Source organism: Chiloscyllium plagiosum, unplaced genomic scaffold (genome assembly GCF_037043375.1).
Source record: "Chiloscyllium plagiosum isolate Xiang-an unplaced genomic scaffold, Cpla_swu_hap1 HiC_scaffold_32, whole genome shotgun sequence".
In the NCBI taxonomy this organism is placed as follows: Eukaryota; Metazoa; Chordata; class Chondrichthyes; order Orectolobiformes; family Hemiscylliidae; genus Chiloscyllium; species Chiloscyllium plagiosum.
Genome location: NW_028270170.1, coordinates 14,167,635 through 14,183,199, shown reverse-complemented (window position 1 = coordinate 14,183,199; position 15,565 = coordinate 14,167,635). Strand labels below are relative to the sequence as shown.

The 15,565-nt window shown below is 43.4% G+C and overlaps 1 protein-coding gene across 3 annotated transcripts in view; it reads right to left on the bottom strand.

Moving 5' to 3' along the window:
- Positions 1 to 15,565, bottom strand: part of LOC122539828 (thyroid hormone receptor alpha) — a 378,543-nt gene that overhangs the window by 143,930 nt on the left and 219,048 nt on the right. Inside the window, exon 1 of one of the 3 annotated variants that reach the window (XM_043674923.2) lies at positions 5,330 to 5,927. The exons of the other annotated variants lie outside the window; for them this stretch is intronic. Within the exon in view, the coding sequence (XP_043530858.1) occupies positions 5,330 to 5,370 (41 nt within the window). The 5' untranslated portion in view covers positions 5,371 to 5,927. Of the gene's footprint in view, positions 1 to 5,329; positions 5,928 to 15,565 lie in introns of those variants that run through there. 3 annotated transcript variants of the gene reach the window in all.

Sequence of the window (15,565 nt, the reverse complement as noted above, 5' to 3'; positions counted from 1 at the left end):
ATAGCCAAAACTTACCACCAATGTCTCCATAATCACAAGACAAGCAAATGTTGTCCTAATATTAGCTAAGTGTTTGAGTGTTTGGCTACAAGCCGCATTTGGCGGGTTTACAATTTTGTGTTCTGACAGATTAGATTCTGGTGTAGGACTTAAAATGTAAGCCAGCTCAGTGATTTAATTGTTATTTTTATTCCTGTTCAAGGAAATTGTAAAATAAAAAGGCTATTTAAAAAGTAAAGAGAAATGGAACAAGGCTGGATTATTAGAAATGCTCTTGTTGCCAGGCAGACAATTTACATTTATTGGATTTGTGCTTTTGACAATTGCATGATCTTACCTGATAGAGTCATAGTCATAGAGATGTACAGCACAGAAACAGACCCTTCGGTCCAACCTGTCCATGCCGACCAGATATCCCAACCCAATCTAGTCCCACCTACCATCACCCGGCCCATATCCCTCCAAACCCTTCCTATTCATATACCCATCCAGGTGCCTTTTAAGTGTTTCAATTGTACCAGCCTCCACCACTTCCTCTGGTGACCTTTTTATTATTTTTTAAAAAGCCTCTTTCTCAGCACTATCTGCATTTGTTATTGATCTATATGCAGTCCTGTGTGAAAGATTCTGCATATCAGACAAGTCACTCTATCTGGTTCTCTCAGAAGTCAGCAACTCATTCTCATAGAATCCCCAGTGTGGAAGCAGGCAGTTTGGCTCATCAAGTCCATACTGACCCTCTGAAGAGCATCCTACTCAGACCCATCCCCCCCCCCCAACCTTATCCCCATACATTTCCCATAGTGTATCCACTTAACCTGCACATCTTTGGACTGTGGAAGGAAACCAGAGCACCAGGAAGCAACCCAAACAGACATGGGAGAATGTGCAAATTCCACATAGACAGTCACCTGAAGTTGGAATTGAATCCAGGTCCCTGGCGCTGTGAGCCAGCAATGCTAATCACTGAGCCACCATGCTATCCTTGGAGCTGACCACATTCTCTTGTCCCTTAGTGAGTTCGGGGCATTAGCGATGATTAGGTGAAAGTAGGTACTGCAGATGCTGGAGATTAGAGTCAAGATTAGAGTTGCGCTGGAAAAGAACAGCAGGTCAGGCAGCATCCAAGGAAAATCAATGTTTTGGGCAAAAGCCCTTCATCAGGAATCAGCTACGATTGGCAACCCTCAGTGGTCTGTGATAAATGGCAAAAACAGACCCTGTTCCAGTCAGCGACTACCACTGTCCAGCTAATCAGATATTGTGGATCATCCTCAGTTTTGGGATCATGTGAAAGGAGCTGGCATGTTGGGACCCACAATGCACTAGAATCACATTCCACAGTCTGGGTTTAGCCTTAGTCAGACTCGAGAGGGTGGTGCTGGAAAAGCACAGAAGGTCAGGGAGCATCCGAGGAGCAAGAGAGTCGATATTTCCAGCATAAGCCCTTCACCAGGAATGTCCAGTGCCACACGTTTTGACTCTGACTTCTCCAGTATCTGCAGTCGTCACTTTCTCCTTCAGCCGTAGTCAGTGTGACATCCTTACAATTAGACATACTTGAACAGAGTCCATCACTCTCATTATGCAAGCAGTGATGGAGGAGAACTGACAATTGACTAAATCTCAACAATACCTGGAAACCGATTGTGGAAATTGATTGATGAATAATATTAAAAGGGAGTTGGACAGCAAGTTGATGTTGAGGAACTTACTGGGTCACAGGCAGAGTAAGTGGGGGTGTGGGACCGAACAGGACTGCTCTTGCAAGGGATCAACAGAAACAGAACAGTCACCTCTTGTGCTGTAAGTTTCACAGACCTGCATTTATGTAGTGCCAAAGCATTTCACCAGAGCATTATCAAAGAAAATTTGATGGCAAGTCAGAGAAGAAGATCCTGGCACGGATGAATAAATGTTTGATCAAAGCTAGATGCTTCACAGAGCATGTTAAAAGTGGATGAACTGTGAGAGAGGAGGAGAGATTGTAAAAACAGAATCAGGAACCTACGGACTCAGGGGAAGGTGTAGCTACCATTGATGGAGTATTAAAAGTCGGGCATGTGCGAGAGCCAGAAGATGACATCTAGGACGGATCTGGGGATGGAGAGGATTTCAGAGATAGTGAAGGGGTGAGTCCATGGTAAGATTTGAAGACAGGGAAGTGTTTTCATGTAAATCAAATCAGAAAGTGTTGGAGAAATTCAGCAGGTCTCCTCTGCAGATGCTGCCAGACCCACATCCTCTTCATTTTTTGATGAGTTTTCACAGTCTTGCTTCCAATTAAGCAAGCCCTATTACTGCTCACCTCTACCTAATAGATCATTCCAAACATTGATCACCCTTTGTGATCTGAGTTTAAAATGCATTAAGGATCCCTCACAGACAATGGGAGGCAGCAGCCCTGGCTGGGAATTCTGTTTTAAATGGCTGAGGGGTAGCCAGGCGTTCTAAGAATTCCTGGAGGATTCTGGTTAGGGAGCACACCCTTCTTTCTAGACCCACCCAATTCATAGAGAAAGACTTTTTTAAAGCTTACTTCGATCTCCTTTGACCAGTGAGACTTTCCTCACTCGTCATTAGTATTATGTTGTATGTTTTGAACTTTTAAAAAGCCCTGGTCAATTTTAGTGTAATTTTTCAGGACTGGAATATATACTATGTCATTGAACATTGGACAGATACAGTAGGCCCTTCGGTCCATCATGTCTCTGCTGACCCTGATGTCATTCCAAACTATTGTTCCCTCTATTCCCTGTTCACGTGTCTGGATGCATCATTTTAATCGAGATCTTAATTTCAGCCCCTTACCACTGACTTCTATTTCTGTCTGGGGTTGGATTTAAAATGGAGATCCAGGTGTTACAAATACGGAGAGATTTTGCTATCTGCTGGCTGATGGTCAGAAATCTTTCTCCCCTGCAAGGATCCCTTCCAAGGATCTGGAAAAGAGATACCAGCTTGAAAATCAAAGCTATGGACTGCAGCTTCTTCCCTCACTGGAATGAAGTTGCCCACAAGATCTTCTGGCTGTGCGGCTGCTATAGTCAATAAAAAAACCCAAGGCCAACAAGTGTCACTGATCCATAATCCCGCACATCGTCCATTCCAAGCACCTATGTTGCATGATCAGAAGATTTAACTTCAGAATGTGTGGAATTACAGCAAACTACAGAATCATAGAGGTCTACAACAGAGAAAAAAGACCATTTAGTCCACCAAGTCTGTGCTGCTCAAAACCAACCGCCTAATTATTGGAATTTCATTTTCCAGCACTTGGCTCATAACATTATCTACTTTGGCATAACAATAATATGTATTAGGGTTTCTGTGTCTATCATTTAATAATAATAGTCAGTTCTGAATTAAGTTATAGATTTTAAATTATATATTAAGATATTATATATTAAGATATATTATATAATAATTAATATTAATATTATGAATAAGCAATTCAGCTCATCTAGTTCCTTCTGGTGTGCATATTCTTAAGCCTCCTCCCATCTTCCATGTCTAACTCAATCAGTGTTACCCTATTGCCATTTCTGCCATATACATATTTCATCTCTTTTCATACTATTCACTTCAACTGCCCTAAGGTGCTATGGTTCCACATTTGCATCGCACTCTGGGCAAAGCAGTTTCTTCTGTTTGATCTTGTTGGTGACCGTCCATATATTTTGCTCACCAACTTTTGTAAAACGTTTCAGAATTTTAAAGACCTGAATTCAGTCACCCCTCAATCTTCTTTTTCCAAGGCATGAGGCGACCCATGATGGATATAATCTCACAATTCCAGTATCATCCTGAGAATCTTTTATCACACTCTCTCCACTATCTCTATGTACCTTATCAGAAAATTGTAACCAGTCCTATACCTAGTAGTCCAACTGTGGTCTAACCAAGGTTCAATATAGCTTTAGCTGAACTACACTTCAATGCAATCTATTAATAAACCCTCGGGGTTTGTTTGTATTTTTTTGGATGTTAATAACTCAAGGCACAACTCTTAATACTTTGTATTTTCATTATTACCAGATCCATTCGGATCTCTCTCCAATTTAGATTCTTATTTTCCAAGTAATATATGACCATCTTCATGTCCTGATCAAGTTGTAATGCTTCCCACTGAGTTCGGTTGAAATTCATTTGTTAATCTCAGATCTACCTGAAAAGCAACACTTGCATTTATATAGTGCATTCCATGAGCACAAATTGTATGCAACTGTTTTACAGCCAATATTTCTTGGGATATAAGAGGAAAGTAACCATAGTGCCAATTAGAGAGAGATGATTGGCGGTGGTTTAATCTGATGGTCACCACTCTTCAGGTGAGGGCTGAGGTTGAGAAGGTAGGACTTTATGGTGACGTCAGCTGAAACTGTGCATTTGTCATCACTCTGAATCACATACCAACTGTCCAGTCAGCTAAGCTAACTTTCTTTTGAGGTGTAGTCACTGCTGTAATGTAGGAGATGTGGCCACAACATGCACATGACAAGCTCCATCAGACAACGGTGTGGTGACGACCACATAATCTGTTCATTCTGAATGTTGACTGAGGGATAAATATTGGCCAGGACGCTGGAGATAACACCAATGACCTTCTTCTAAATGATACCCATGTGGTCTTTTACATCAATCGGTGGATGGAGCCTCAGTTTTAAAATAGCACTCTGCCCTTCGATACTGCATTGAAGTGTTAGCTAACATTTATGCACTCAAATTCTGAGTAGGATCTGAAGACTTTATAATTCAAAACAGATAGTACCAACAACTGAGCCACAGCTGGCATATTACAAGTAAAACCCTGGAGGTCAGGGATCAGTAGTCAGTGTCGGGGGGTGTCATTAAAAATCAGCAGACAGATTATAAACTTCATGTAAACGCTCAGTACTCTGAAAGGGACAGAAAAGAAATACACATATGAAGTTATCTCTTCACATCTCTCAGAAACACTGCGCAGCACATCACACATAATAAATGGTTTTGAAGTGTAGTTGTTGGGGTAGGCACCTATCCAGTTTATGTAAAAGGTCCCTGAGTAGCAATCAGATAAATAACAAGGCAATCTGTTAGCCAGTCAAAATAGGTTAAAACCAAAACGAAAAGCCCTCTTCAAATGGCTGTTCGACTCAAAACAGAATATTTTCTTTTTCAAACTTTGGATCAACATTTTGTTTTTGGCAAAGTCCCCCTGCTATTTCTGCACTCTTGATATAAAACAAACAAAATACAAGGGGGTGTTGGGGGTGGCGAAGCTCAGACATATTTCTATACGTGGCACAGCCAACAAACACAGCATCCTGACTGGATTCCGTTTACTTACTGGAATAATTCAATGCAGCCTCCTTGATAACCAGCCAACATTGGCTCTTCGCGTGTTGTTTACACCGACTCCTGACAGCACTGCGGTCAACACTGGGAAAGTATTAAAGTCAAAACATAGTCCCTCTCACTTCACAGGCCTGTCAGTAACTTATTTTCCCTGTTTTTGTAAATGCAGGCACAATTCCATATAAGTCAACGGCTGGAGGGACCGCCTCCAAGTGTAATCCCACCTCTTCATGTACCGTCGGAACCTCAGCTGTTAGTCATGATCAAAGCCTGTCTAAATCCTCGAACTGGAAGCTACCATTGATGTAGTCCCACCCTCCCCTCTCTCACTTCAGCTGAATGATTTGTTTCAGTACTGCAGTGTCCTGCAGTAAGAAAGCCTCTGATTAACGATTCAGGACAATTTCCACTCTGGCCAGGCTGACACCGTGAAACTTGTAAAATAGGACAGTCTATCCTTTCTCCCACACTGGGTCGCCAGAGAGTCAGTCTGTGACCAGCACTGAGGGGTGCACAGCTTAAACTTACAGTGACTGCTGATTGTCAGAGATTTCCTGTCCCGTGGCCTCGTCATTTCCCTCACTGACACTCTGACAGATGTTGTTACTGAATAGTTACCCTATCAAATCAGCAGATCTGAACATCTCTCCCAGCAGAACCTGGCAAGGGAGGTCACTCTGTTGGTGAATGCCTTTCTGTATGCAGAGGAGAAAGGCCTCAATTAAAACTAGCTTTGTAGATTTGGAAATCATTGATACTTTCAGGTTTTCTGTCTAAGCTTTGTCTAACAATGCTGTGCTTTTTGATGCAAATTCAAACTCTCTCAAGGAGCATCACAAAAGGCAGGATCAGATAACGATTAGGAATCAGAAACAGTAAGGGGAGGTTAACCAGGAATGTGAAGTTGGGGAACAATAGAACCAAGAGGAAGGGTTGAATAAAAGGGTTATTGGAATTAGAATTAGCCTTTATTGTCACATATACTCAATGAGTATAGTGAAACAGTTATACATTACCACTTACAGCACTGATTTAGGTCCAAAGGTACCTAGTTACAGCTTCTTTAGCTACAAGATCTTAGACAATAGAGAAATAAAATGTCCACCATTGCAGAAATAAAAGTTCAGAATGACAGAGCACGCTGGGCCCTAGCTTCCAGTCCACACTGGGCCCTGGCTCCAGACTGCACTGGCCTTCACCTTGACGAACGTGAGGCTGGAAGTTTTAAGTTTTGGTGCTCCAGCAAGGGCTAAAAAAAATCTTTCGCTGTCTACCTCCTCTGAAAATGTTATACTTTACATTGACAGCACCTCCCATTTTTATAAAGTGTGGAAATACCTGTACCCATTTTATTCTCCAATGGTAATTTTGAGATGCCCTGTGTTCCCTGCTGTTTTTCAATTTCCATTTTAAGCCCACTTCACTGTCTATTTTGCAGCTTTAAACATGTGTAATTTCATCATTACGACCTTGCTATGCAGACACACTGTGCTACATCCTGGCTCTGCACAGCTTTTGCTGTGAAAAGAGATTTTCTGTCAAAGGTTTTAGTCTTGCACTCATCAAGACACAATTACAAAAACACCAAATCTTAAGATTAATAATAATTTATACTGACTGAGAAGAGGGTGTCAACCAATCAGCATTCTAGAATCATATAGTACAGAGGCTCTTTGAACCATCACATCTGTACTGTCAAAGCTGCACTAAGTCTACACCAGTTTCATGTTCCAGCATTAGGCTCGCTATCATGGATTATAAATTGTTGTTCAGTTTCAGATTTGGTATTCTTGCAATTTTGTCCTGATGAATTCAAGACAAAAAACCTTGACAAAAAACCTGTACTGCCAAGTGACTATAATCATGAGCTCATTATCATGTAGTCTCCCATTTAGTGAAGTCCCAGTTGCTGCTGTGTTATCAGAGGAGGCATTACAGAGCAGAGGACAATTGAGAATTTGAATAAAATGGGTACAGGTATTTCTAAAAATGACAAGTGATCTTAATGTAAAGTATTACACATACAGAGGAGGTATAACCCTTTGGGAAGGTAGATATTGAAAGGCTGTACTCTTGTGAACATAGGAGATATAGTTAGTAAGTTTGCAGATTACACCAAAATTGGAGGTGTAGTGGACAGCAAAGAAGGTTATCTCAGATTACAACAGGATCTTGATCAGATGGGCCAATGGGCGGAGGAGCAGCAGATGGAGTTTAATTTAGATAAATGTTAGGTGCTGCATTTTGGAAAGTCAAATCAGGGCAGGATATATACACTTAATGGTAAGGTCCTGGGGAGTGTTGCTGAACAAAGAGACCTTGGAGTTCAGGTTCATCGTTTCTTGAAAGTGGAGTCACAGTAGATAGGATAGTGGAGAAGGTGTTTGGGACGATTGCCTCTGTTGGTCAGTGTATTGAATATAGGAGTTGGGAGGTCATGTTGTAGCTGAACAAGACACTGGTTAGGCCACTATTAGAATACTTGTGTGCAGTTCTGCTCTCCGTGCAATAGGTAGGATGTTGTGAAACTTAAAAGGGTTCAGAAAGGATTTACAAGGGTTTTGCCAAGGTTGGTGGGTTAAGCTATAGGGAGAGGCTGAATAGACTGGGGCTATTTTCCCTGGAGCATTGGAGGCTGCTGGGTGACCTTATAGAGGTTTTTATAATCAAGAGGGGCTTGATTAGGGTAAATAGACAAGGACTTTTCCCCAGGGTGGGCATTCCAAAACTATAGGTTTAGGGTGAGAGGGGAAAGATTTAAAAGGGACCTAAGGGGTAACCTTTTCACACAAATACGTTTATGAAATGAGCTGCCAGAGGAAACGGTGGAGGCTGGTACAATTACAACATTGAAAAGGCATCTGGATGGGTATATGAATAGGAAGGGTTTTGAGGGATATGGACCAAGTGCTGACAAATGGGACTCGATTTATTGACGATATCTGGTCGGTGTTGTCGAGTTGGACGGAAAGGTCTGTTTCTGTGCTGTACACCTCTATGACTGTATGACTCTATTCCCTTTTGCTGGAGAACCTAAAATTAGGAAGTCATCATCTCCAGATAAGGGACCAACCATTTTGAACTGAGTTAAGGAGATGTTTCTTTACCTAGAGAGTTCTGAAACTTTCACACTCGCTACCCTAGAGGGCAGTGCATGGTTATGGAGTCAATGAGGATATTCAAAGTCAGATAGATTTCTGTACACTGAAGCAGTGAAGAGATAGGGCAATTGGACTGGAAAGTGAAAATTATGTAAATATCCAGTCGTGATCCCACTGAATGGTGTGGCAGGATGTGGGATTGCCAACAGCGTCCCTGGATGGGGGAGAACCACTCATCAGAGACCTCTGTGCCCAAAGATTGGAATTAAGAAGAGGCAGCCGTGGCTTTAATTCCTTCCCATTCCACACCCTGCTCCCACTCTAGCCACCAGATTGCTTGATGTCCTCATCCAAACCCCACCCATTCCCCTGGCTATGACAATGCCTTGAAAGATAGTGGGGGGAGATGGGGTGCACCAACGGGTTCCTGAGCTGAAACCAGGGCATTTTAAGCTCTGAGCACAACAACACTTGCTGCAGAACTCTGTTCCTACCTCCCCATCAATGTCTGCCAACCAGGGCCCTACTCTATGGAGGTCGAGCGACAAGAAGCCATTTTAAATTTCTTATCACAGGACGCAGGTCTTGGGGGATCGGAGGCAAGGGCCGGAGTGTGGCTTTTAGAAGCTGACACCTTTCCCCCCACCTCACCCTCATGAATCAAGGTGTGACACTGAGCCACATGTGAAGGCATTTGAACAGAAGCTTGATGGAAGACGTTTAAGAAGAACCTCAAAGTGGAATGGGATGTACAAAACTGTAAGGAGCAAATTCCAGAGCTCGGGGCTTTGGCAGCTGAAGGCATGGCCACCAAGCAAATATGACTGATGATGATGATGATGATGATGCATTGTTATCTGTTGAAGTGGTATCCTGATACACACAAACATATCTTTCAATGTGTGATATTGATTCCTGTAAATATGTTTTCTGAGAAATGGCATTGCTATTACATGGAATGTGAAATAACTCCCCAGAGGCTAGAATCCTGTTTTCAAGTCACCCTTTGTTTACATGAGCTAGCTCTCAGAGTGAACAAAACCTCTGACACTCCTGTTTATATCTGTCAGACAGGGCTCCCTGATCGGACCAGGTTAACAGCCCCAATCAGGGAACTCATATTCCATGATGTCCACTTGGCTAATCTCATTACAATCACGACAGAATGTACAGTACAAAACCAGGCCAGACAGTACACTGAAAGGAAAAGTGTTTATGCTCCAAGCAAGCCTCACTGTTGTATGATCCATTCAAATAATCATCTAATCCTTTCTTTCTCTTGTAATTATATAAATTCCTCTTAAATGCACCTAAATGATTCACCTCAAATACTATTTGTGGTAAGAATGTCAGCACAAAATAAACAAGTGCTGCATGTACAGCTGACAACTTACCTTCTTTTTCAGAGCAGCACAGCACAGAAGAGGTCCTTTGGCCCATTGAATCTGCACTAACCTAGTCATACCAATCCCACTTTCCAACACTTAGCCCATCGTCTTGAATGTTACTTTTTAAGGGTTGTCAGGTTTCCTGTCTTACTGCACTCCTAGGCAGAGCTTTCCAGATTTCCACCACCCTTTTCCTTAATTCCTCTCTAAACCTCCTGGGTTTCAGATAAAATTATGTCCTGCCCTCAGTTACTGACTCTTTAACAAAGGGGAACAGCTGCTTTCTATCCTCTCTGTCTATGCCCCTCATAATCTTATTCAACTCTACCAGGTCTCCCCTCAATCTTCTCTGTTCCAAAGAAAACAACCCGAGTTTATCCAGCCATTCTTCATTGCTGAAGTCTTCCATCCCAGGCAACATTTGAGTGAATCTTCTAATTCTGCTCCTAATTCATGTTGTGTGTTCAAGCTTACTCGAACATTCAATAAAATCATGGGTGATTTTCTGCATGACCTCCCCTTTGCCTCCATATGCCTTAGCGCCCTAGAATCTATCAACTCAGCCTTGGAGAGACTCAATGACTGAGCCTGCACAGGTCTGTGGGGCACAGAATTGTAATGATTCACAACTCTCTGAGTGTAGAAAGTTTTCATCACCGTCCTAGATAGCTAGCCCCCTTATACTGAAAATTTGAATCTGGTTTCCAACTATCCAATCAGTGAAACAAGCTTCTCATCTTCTATCCTGGATGGTCTTCTGTGAAAAAATTAATATGGCTTTAGGTGTGGCATGGTGGCTCAGCAGTTAGCACGACTGCCTCACAGCACCAGGGACCCAGGTTTGATTCCTGCCTTGGGCGTCTGTGTAGAGTTTGTACATTTTCCTCGTGTCTGCGTGGGTTTCCTCCAGGTGCTCCGGTTTCCTCCCACAATCCAAAGATGTGCAGGCCAGGTGAATTGATCATTCTATATTGCCTGCAGTGTGAGGTGCATTAGTCAAGGGTAAATATAGGGTAGGGGAATGGGTCTGGGTGGGTTACTCTTCAGAGGGTTGGTGTGGATTTGTTGGGCCGAAGGGCTAGTTTTCACACTGTGGGGAATCTAGTGTAATCTTCCGGATCTACATCCAACTCTTCTAAACTCCCAGAGAATAGTAATCTAATCTAATCTAATCTAATACAGGCTCAACAGTAATGAGTTCCACATTTTAATCATGCAAACAATCTGGCAGTTGGGGGAAATGAACACTTACAAAATAGATAACCGGCCCATTCTAAGCATCAAATTAAAAAGGAAGACTTACATTTTGAAAGCACCTTTCATAATCTAGGCAGAAGGCAGAGTCATTATTTCCACTGGCTGGGGATTCTAGAACTAGGGGCACAGTCTGAGAGTTAGTGTCAGACCGTTCAGGAGAGAAATTAGGAAGTATTTCTACATACAAAAGGTGATAGATATTTGGGACTCTTGCCCACAAACAGCGTTGATGCAGGATTAGTTGTTAATTTTAAATCTGACATAGAGCGGCGGGAGCTGGGCGGAAGTTCAGACGGAGCGCAAAGCCGGTCGGGAAGGTAAGTGATTACTATAAGAGTGGGTGTGTTCAGCTCAGGTCTCTTTGACAAGGAGGTTGAGTGAAGTGATTACACCACAGTTGAAGAGGGTGAAGACATGACTGCCCAGCTGGTTCAGTGCGCTACGTGCTTGATGTGGGAGGTCAACGACTCTGGTGTGTCTGGCTCGTATATGTGTGGAAAGTGTGTGCACATTCAGCAATTGACCGAGCATATTGCAGCGCTGATGAAAGAACTCGAAGACCTTAGGCTCATCTGAGAGAACGAGATCTTTCTGGACAAGACCTTCAGCGAACAAGTTGAAGCTTTTGGAAGCAGAGACTGATGACACTGCCAGTTCGCAAGGCGGCCAAGTTTGTCAATCAAAAGTTGGCGCAGAGGCAGAGCGGAAGAGTCGGACATCGCACAGAGCTGTGGTAATAGGGGACTCCATCGTGAGAGGAACTGACCGGGGTTTTTGTGGCAGCAGACGGGATTTAAGGATGGTGTGTTGCTTTCCTGGTGCTAGAGTGAAAGACATCGCGGACAGAGTGCAGGAAATCCTCAAGGATGAGGGTGAAGAGCCAGAGGTGGTGGTACATGTCGGCACAAATGATGTCGGGAAGAAGAGGAGGAACATACTACAGCGGGACTTCGGAGAACTAGGAAGAAGGCTGAAAAGCAGGACGTCCAAGGTGGTTATCTTCGGTTTGCTTCCAGTTCCTCGGGCTAGTGTGGCCAGAAACAGGGAGATAATGGACTTGAACGTGTGGTTGGGGAACTGGTGCAGGAAGCAAGGATTCAAGTTCTTGGATCACTGGGGTATATTTTGTGGTAAACATAAATTCTACAAGAGAGACGGCTTGCACCTTAATAGGTTAGGGACCAGTATTCTGGCAGGCAGGTTTTCTACTGCAACACCGCTAGATTTAAACTAAGTAGCGGGGGGGGAGGGGACAAGCTGGATGTTTAAAAAGGAAATTGAAGGGAAAGTTAGAACAAGAGAAGTCAAGAAAGACAACTGTATTAATGAGGCAGAAAACCCGGAAAAGCATCATGCTGTAAGGTTGAGTGAAATAAGGGTTGATGGGAAGGGTGAGAGCAGTAACAAATTAAAAATACTATACATGAATGCACGAAGCATTAGACATAAGATGGATGAGCTTGAGGCTCTTTTGGAAATTGGCAGATACGATATTGTGGGGATAACTGAGACGTGGCTTCAAGTGGACAGGGCCTGCGAAATGAATATTCAAGGCTACACGTGCTATCGTAAGGACAGACTGATGGGCAGAGGGGGTGGGGTGGCCTTGTTAGTAAGGGATGATATTCAGTCCCTTGCGCGGGGGGACCTAGAGTCAGGGAATGTAGAGTCAGTGTGGATAGAGCTTCGAAATACCAAGGGTAAAAAGACCCTCTTGGGAGTCATCTACAGGCCCTCAAACAGTAGTCTGGATGTCGGATGTAAGTTAAATCAGGAGCTGAAATTGGCCTGTCGCAAAGATGTCACTACAGTTGTTATGGGGGATTTTAACATGCAGGTAGACTGGGAGAATCAGGATGGTATTGGGCCACAAGAAAGAGACTTTGTGGAGTGCCTCAGAGATGGATTCTTAGAGCAGCTGGTGCTGGAGCCGACCAGGGAGAAGGCAATTCTGGATCTGGTATTGTGTAACGAACCAGAATTGGTCAGAGACCTCGAAGTGAAGGAGCCATTGGGAAGTAGTGACCATAATACAATAAGCTTCAATCTGCAATTTGAGAGGGAGAGGGTACAGTCGGAAGTGACAGTACTTCTGTTGAATAAAGGGAACTATGGAGCTATGAGGGAGGAGCTGGCCAAAGTTCAATGGTGCAATACCTTAGCAGGGATGACCGTGGAGGAACAATGGCGGATATTTCTGTGTATAATGCAGAAGTTGCAGGATCAGTTCATTCCTAAAAGGAAGAAAAATCCCAGGAGGAGATATGGTCAGCCGTGGCTGACGAGGGAAGTAAAGAAACATATAAAGTTAAAAGAGAAAAAGTATAACATAGCAAAGATAAGTGGGAAAACTGAGGACTGGGAAGCTTTTAAAGAGCAACAGAGGATTACTAAGAAGGAAATACACAGAGGAAAAATGAGGTACGAAGGTAAACTGGCCAAGAATATTAAGGAGGATAGTAAAAGCTTTTTTAGGTATGTGCAAGGCAAAAAAATGGTTAGGACAAAAATTGGGCCCTTGAAGACAGAAACAGGGGAATATATTACTAGGAACAAAGAAATGGCAGAGGAATTAAATGGGTACTTCAGATCTGTGTTCACTTGGGAAGACACAAGCAATCTCCCTGAGGTAACAGTGGCTGAAGGACCTGAACTTAAGGGAATTTATATTTGCCAGGATTTGGTGTTGGAGAAGCTGTTAGGTCTGAAGGTTGATAAGTCTCCGGGGCCTGATGGTCTGCATCCCAGGGTACTGAAGGAGGTGGCTCGGGAAATCGTGGATGCGTTGGTGATTATTTTCCAGAGTTCAATAGATTCGGGGTCGGTTCCTGAGGATTGGAGGGTGGCAAATGTTATACCACTTTTTAAGAAGGGTGGGCGAGAGAAAGCAGGTAATTATAGACCAGTTAGTCTGACCTCAGTGGTGGGAAAGATGCTGGAGTCTATTATAAAGGATGAAATTACTGCACATCTGGATAGTAGTAACAGGATAGGACAGAGTCAGCATGGATTTATGAAGGGGAAATCATGCTTGACTAATCTTCTTGAATTTTTTGAGGATGTAACTATGAAGTTGGACGAGGGAAATCCAGTAGATGTAGTGTACCTGGACTTTCAGAAAGCTTTTGATAAAGTCCCACACAGGAGGTTAGTGAGTAAAATTAGGGTGCATGGTATTGGGGGCAAAGTACTAGATTGGATTGAGAATTGGTTGGCTAATAGGAAACAAAGGGTAGTGATAAACGGCTCCATTTTGGAATGGCAGGCAGTGACCAGTGGGGTACCGCAGGGATCCGTGCTGGGACCACAGCTTTTTACAATATATGTTAATGATATAGAAGATGGTATCAGCAATAACATTAGCAAATTTGCCGATGATACAAAGCTGGGTGGCAGGGTGAAATGTGATGAGGATGTTAGGAGATTACAGGGTGACCTGGACAAGTTAGGTGAGTGGGCAGATGCATGGCAGATGCAGTTTAATGTGGATAAATGTATGGTTATCCACTTTGGTAGCAAGAACAGGAAGGCAGACTACTACCTCAATGGAATCAATTTATGTAAAGGGGCAGTACAGAGGGATCTGGGTGTTCTTGTACACCAGTCAATGAAGGCAAGCATGCAGGTACAGCAGGTAGTGAAGAAGGCTAATAGCATGCTGGCCTTCATAACAAGAGGAATTGAGTATAGAAGCAAAGAGGTGCTTCTGCAGCTGTACAGGGCCCTGGTGAGACCACACCCTGGAGTACTGTGTGCAGTTCTGGTCTCCAAATTTGAGAAAAGACATTCTGGCTATTGAGGGAGTGCAGCGTAGGTTCACGAGGTCAATTCCTGGAATGGCAGGATTACCTTACACTGAAAGACTGAAGCGACTGGGCTTGTACACCCTTGAGTTTCGAAGATTGAGAGGGGATCTGATTGAGACGTATAAGATTATGAAAGGATTGGACACTCTGGCAGTAGGAAACATATTTCCACTGATGGGTGAGTGCCGAACCAGAGGACACAGCTTAAAAATACGGGGTAGACCATTTAGGACAGAGCTCAGGAGAAACTTCTTCACCCAGAGAGTGGTGGCTGTGTGGAATGCTCTGCCACAGGGGGCAGTGGAGGCCCACTCTCTGGATTCATTTAAGAAGGAGTTGGATAGAGCTCTCAAAGATAGTGGAATCAAGGGTTATGGAGATAAGGCAGGAACAGGATACTGATTAGGAATGATCAGCCATGATTATATTGAATGGCAGTGCAGGCTTGAAGGGCTGAATGGCCTACTCCTGCACCTATTGTCTATTGTCTATTGTCATAATGCTTTGTTAACCAAAGGCATAATGGGATATGTTCTAAAAGCAGGTACAAGGGAACCTCGATTATCCGAATATCAATTATCCGAAAATCAGATTATCCGAAGGAGATCTCGAGGTCCTGATAGAAACCGGGTTGGGGGTGGGTTTGGACCGGGTTGGGGGGTGCGGGGTTGGACTG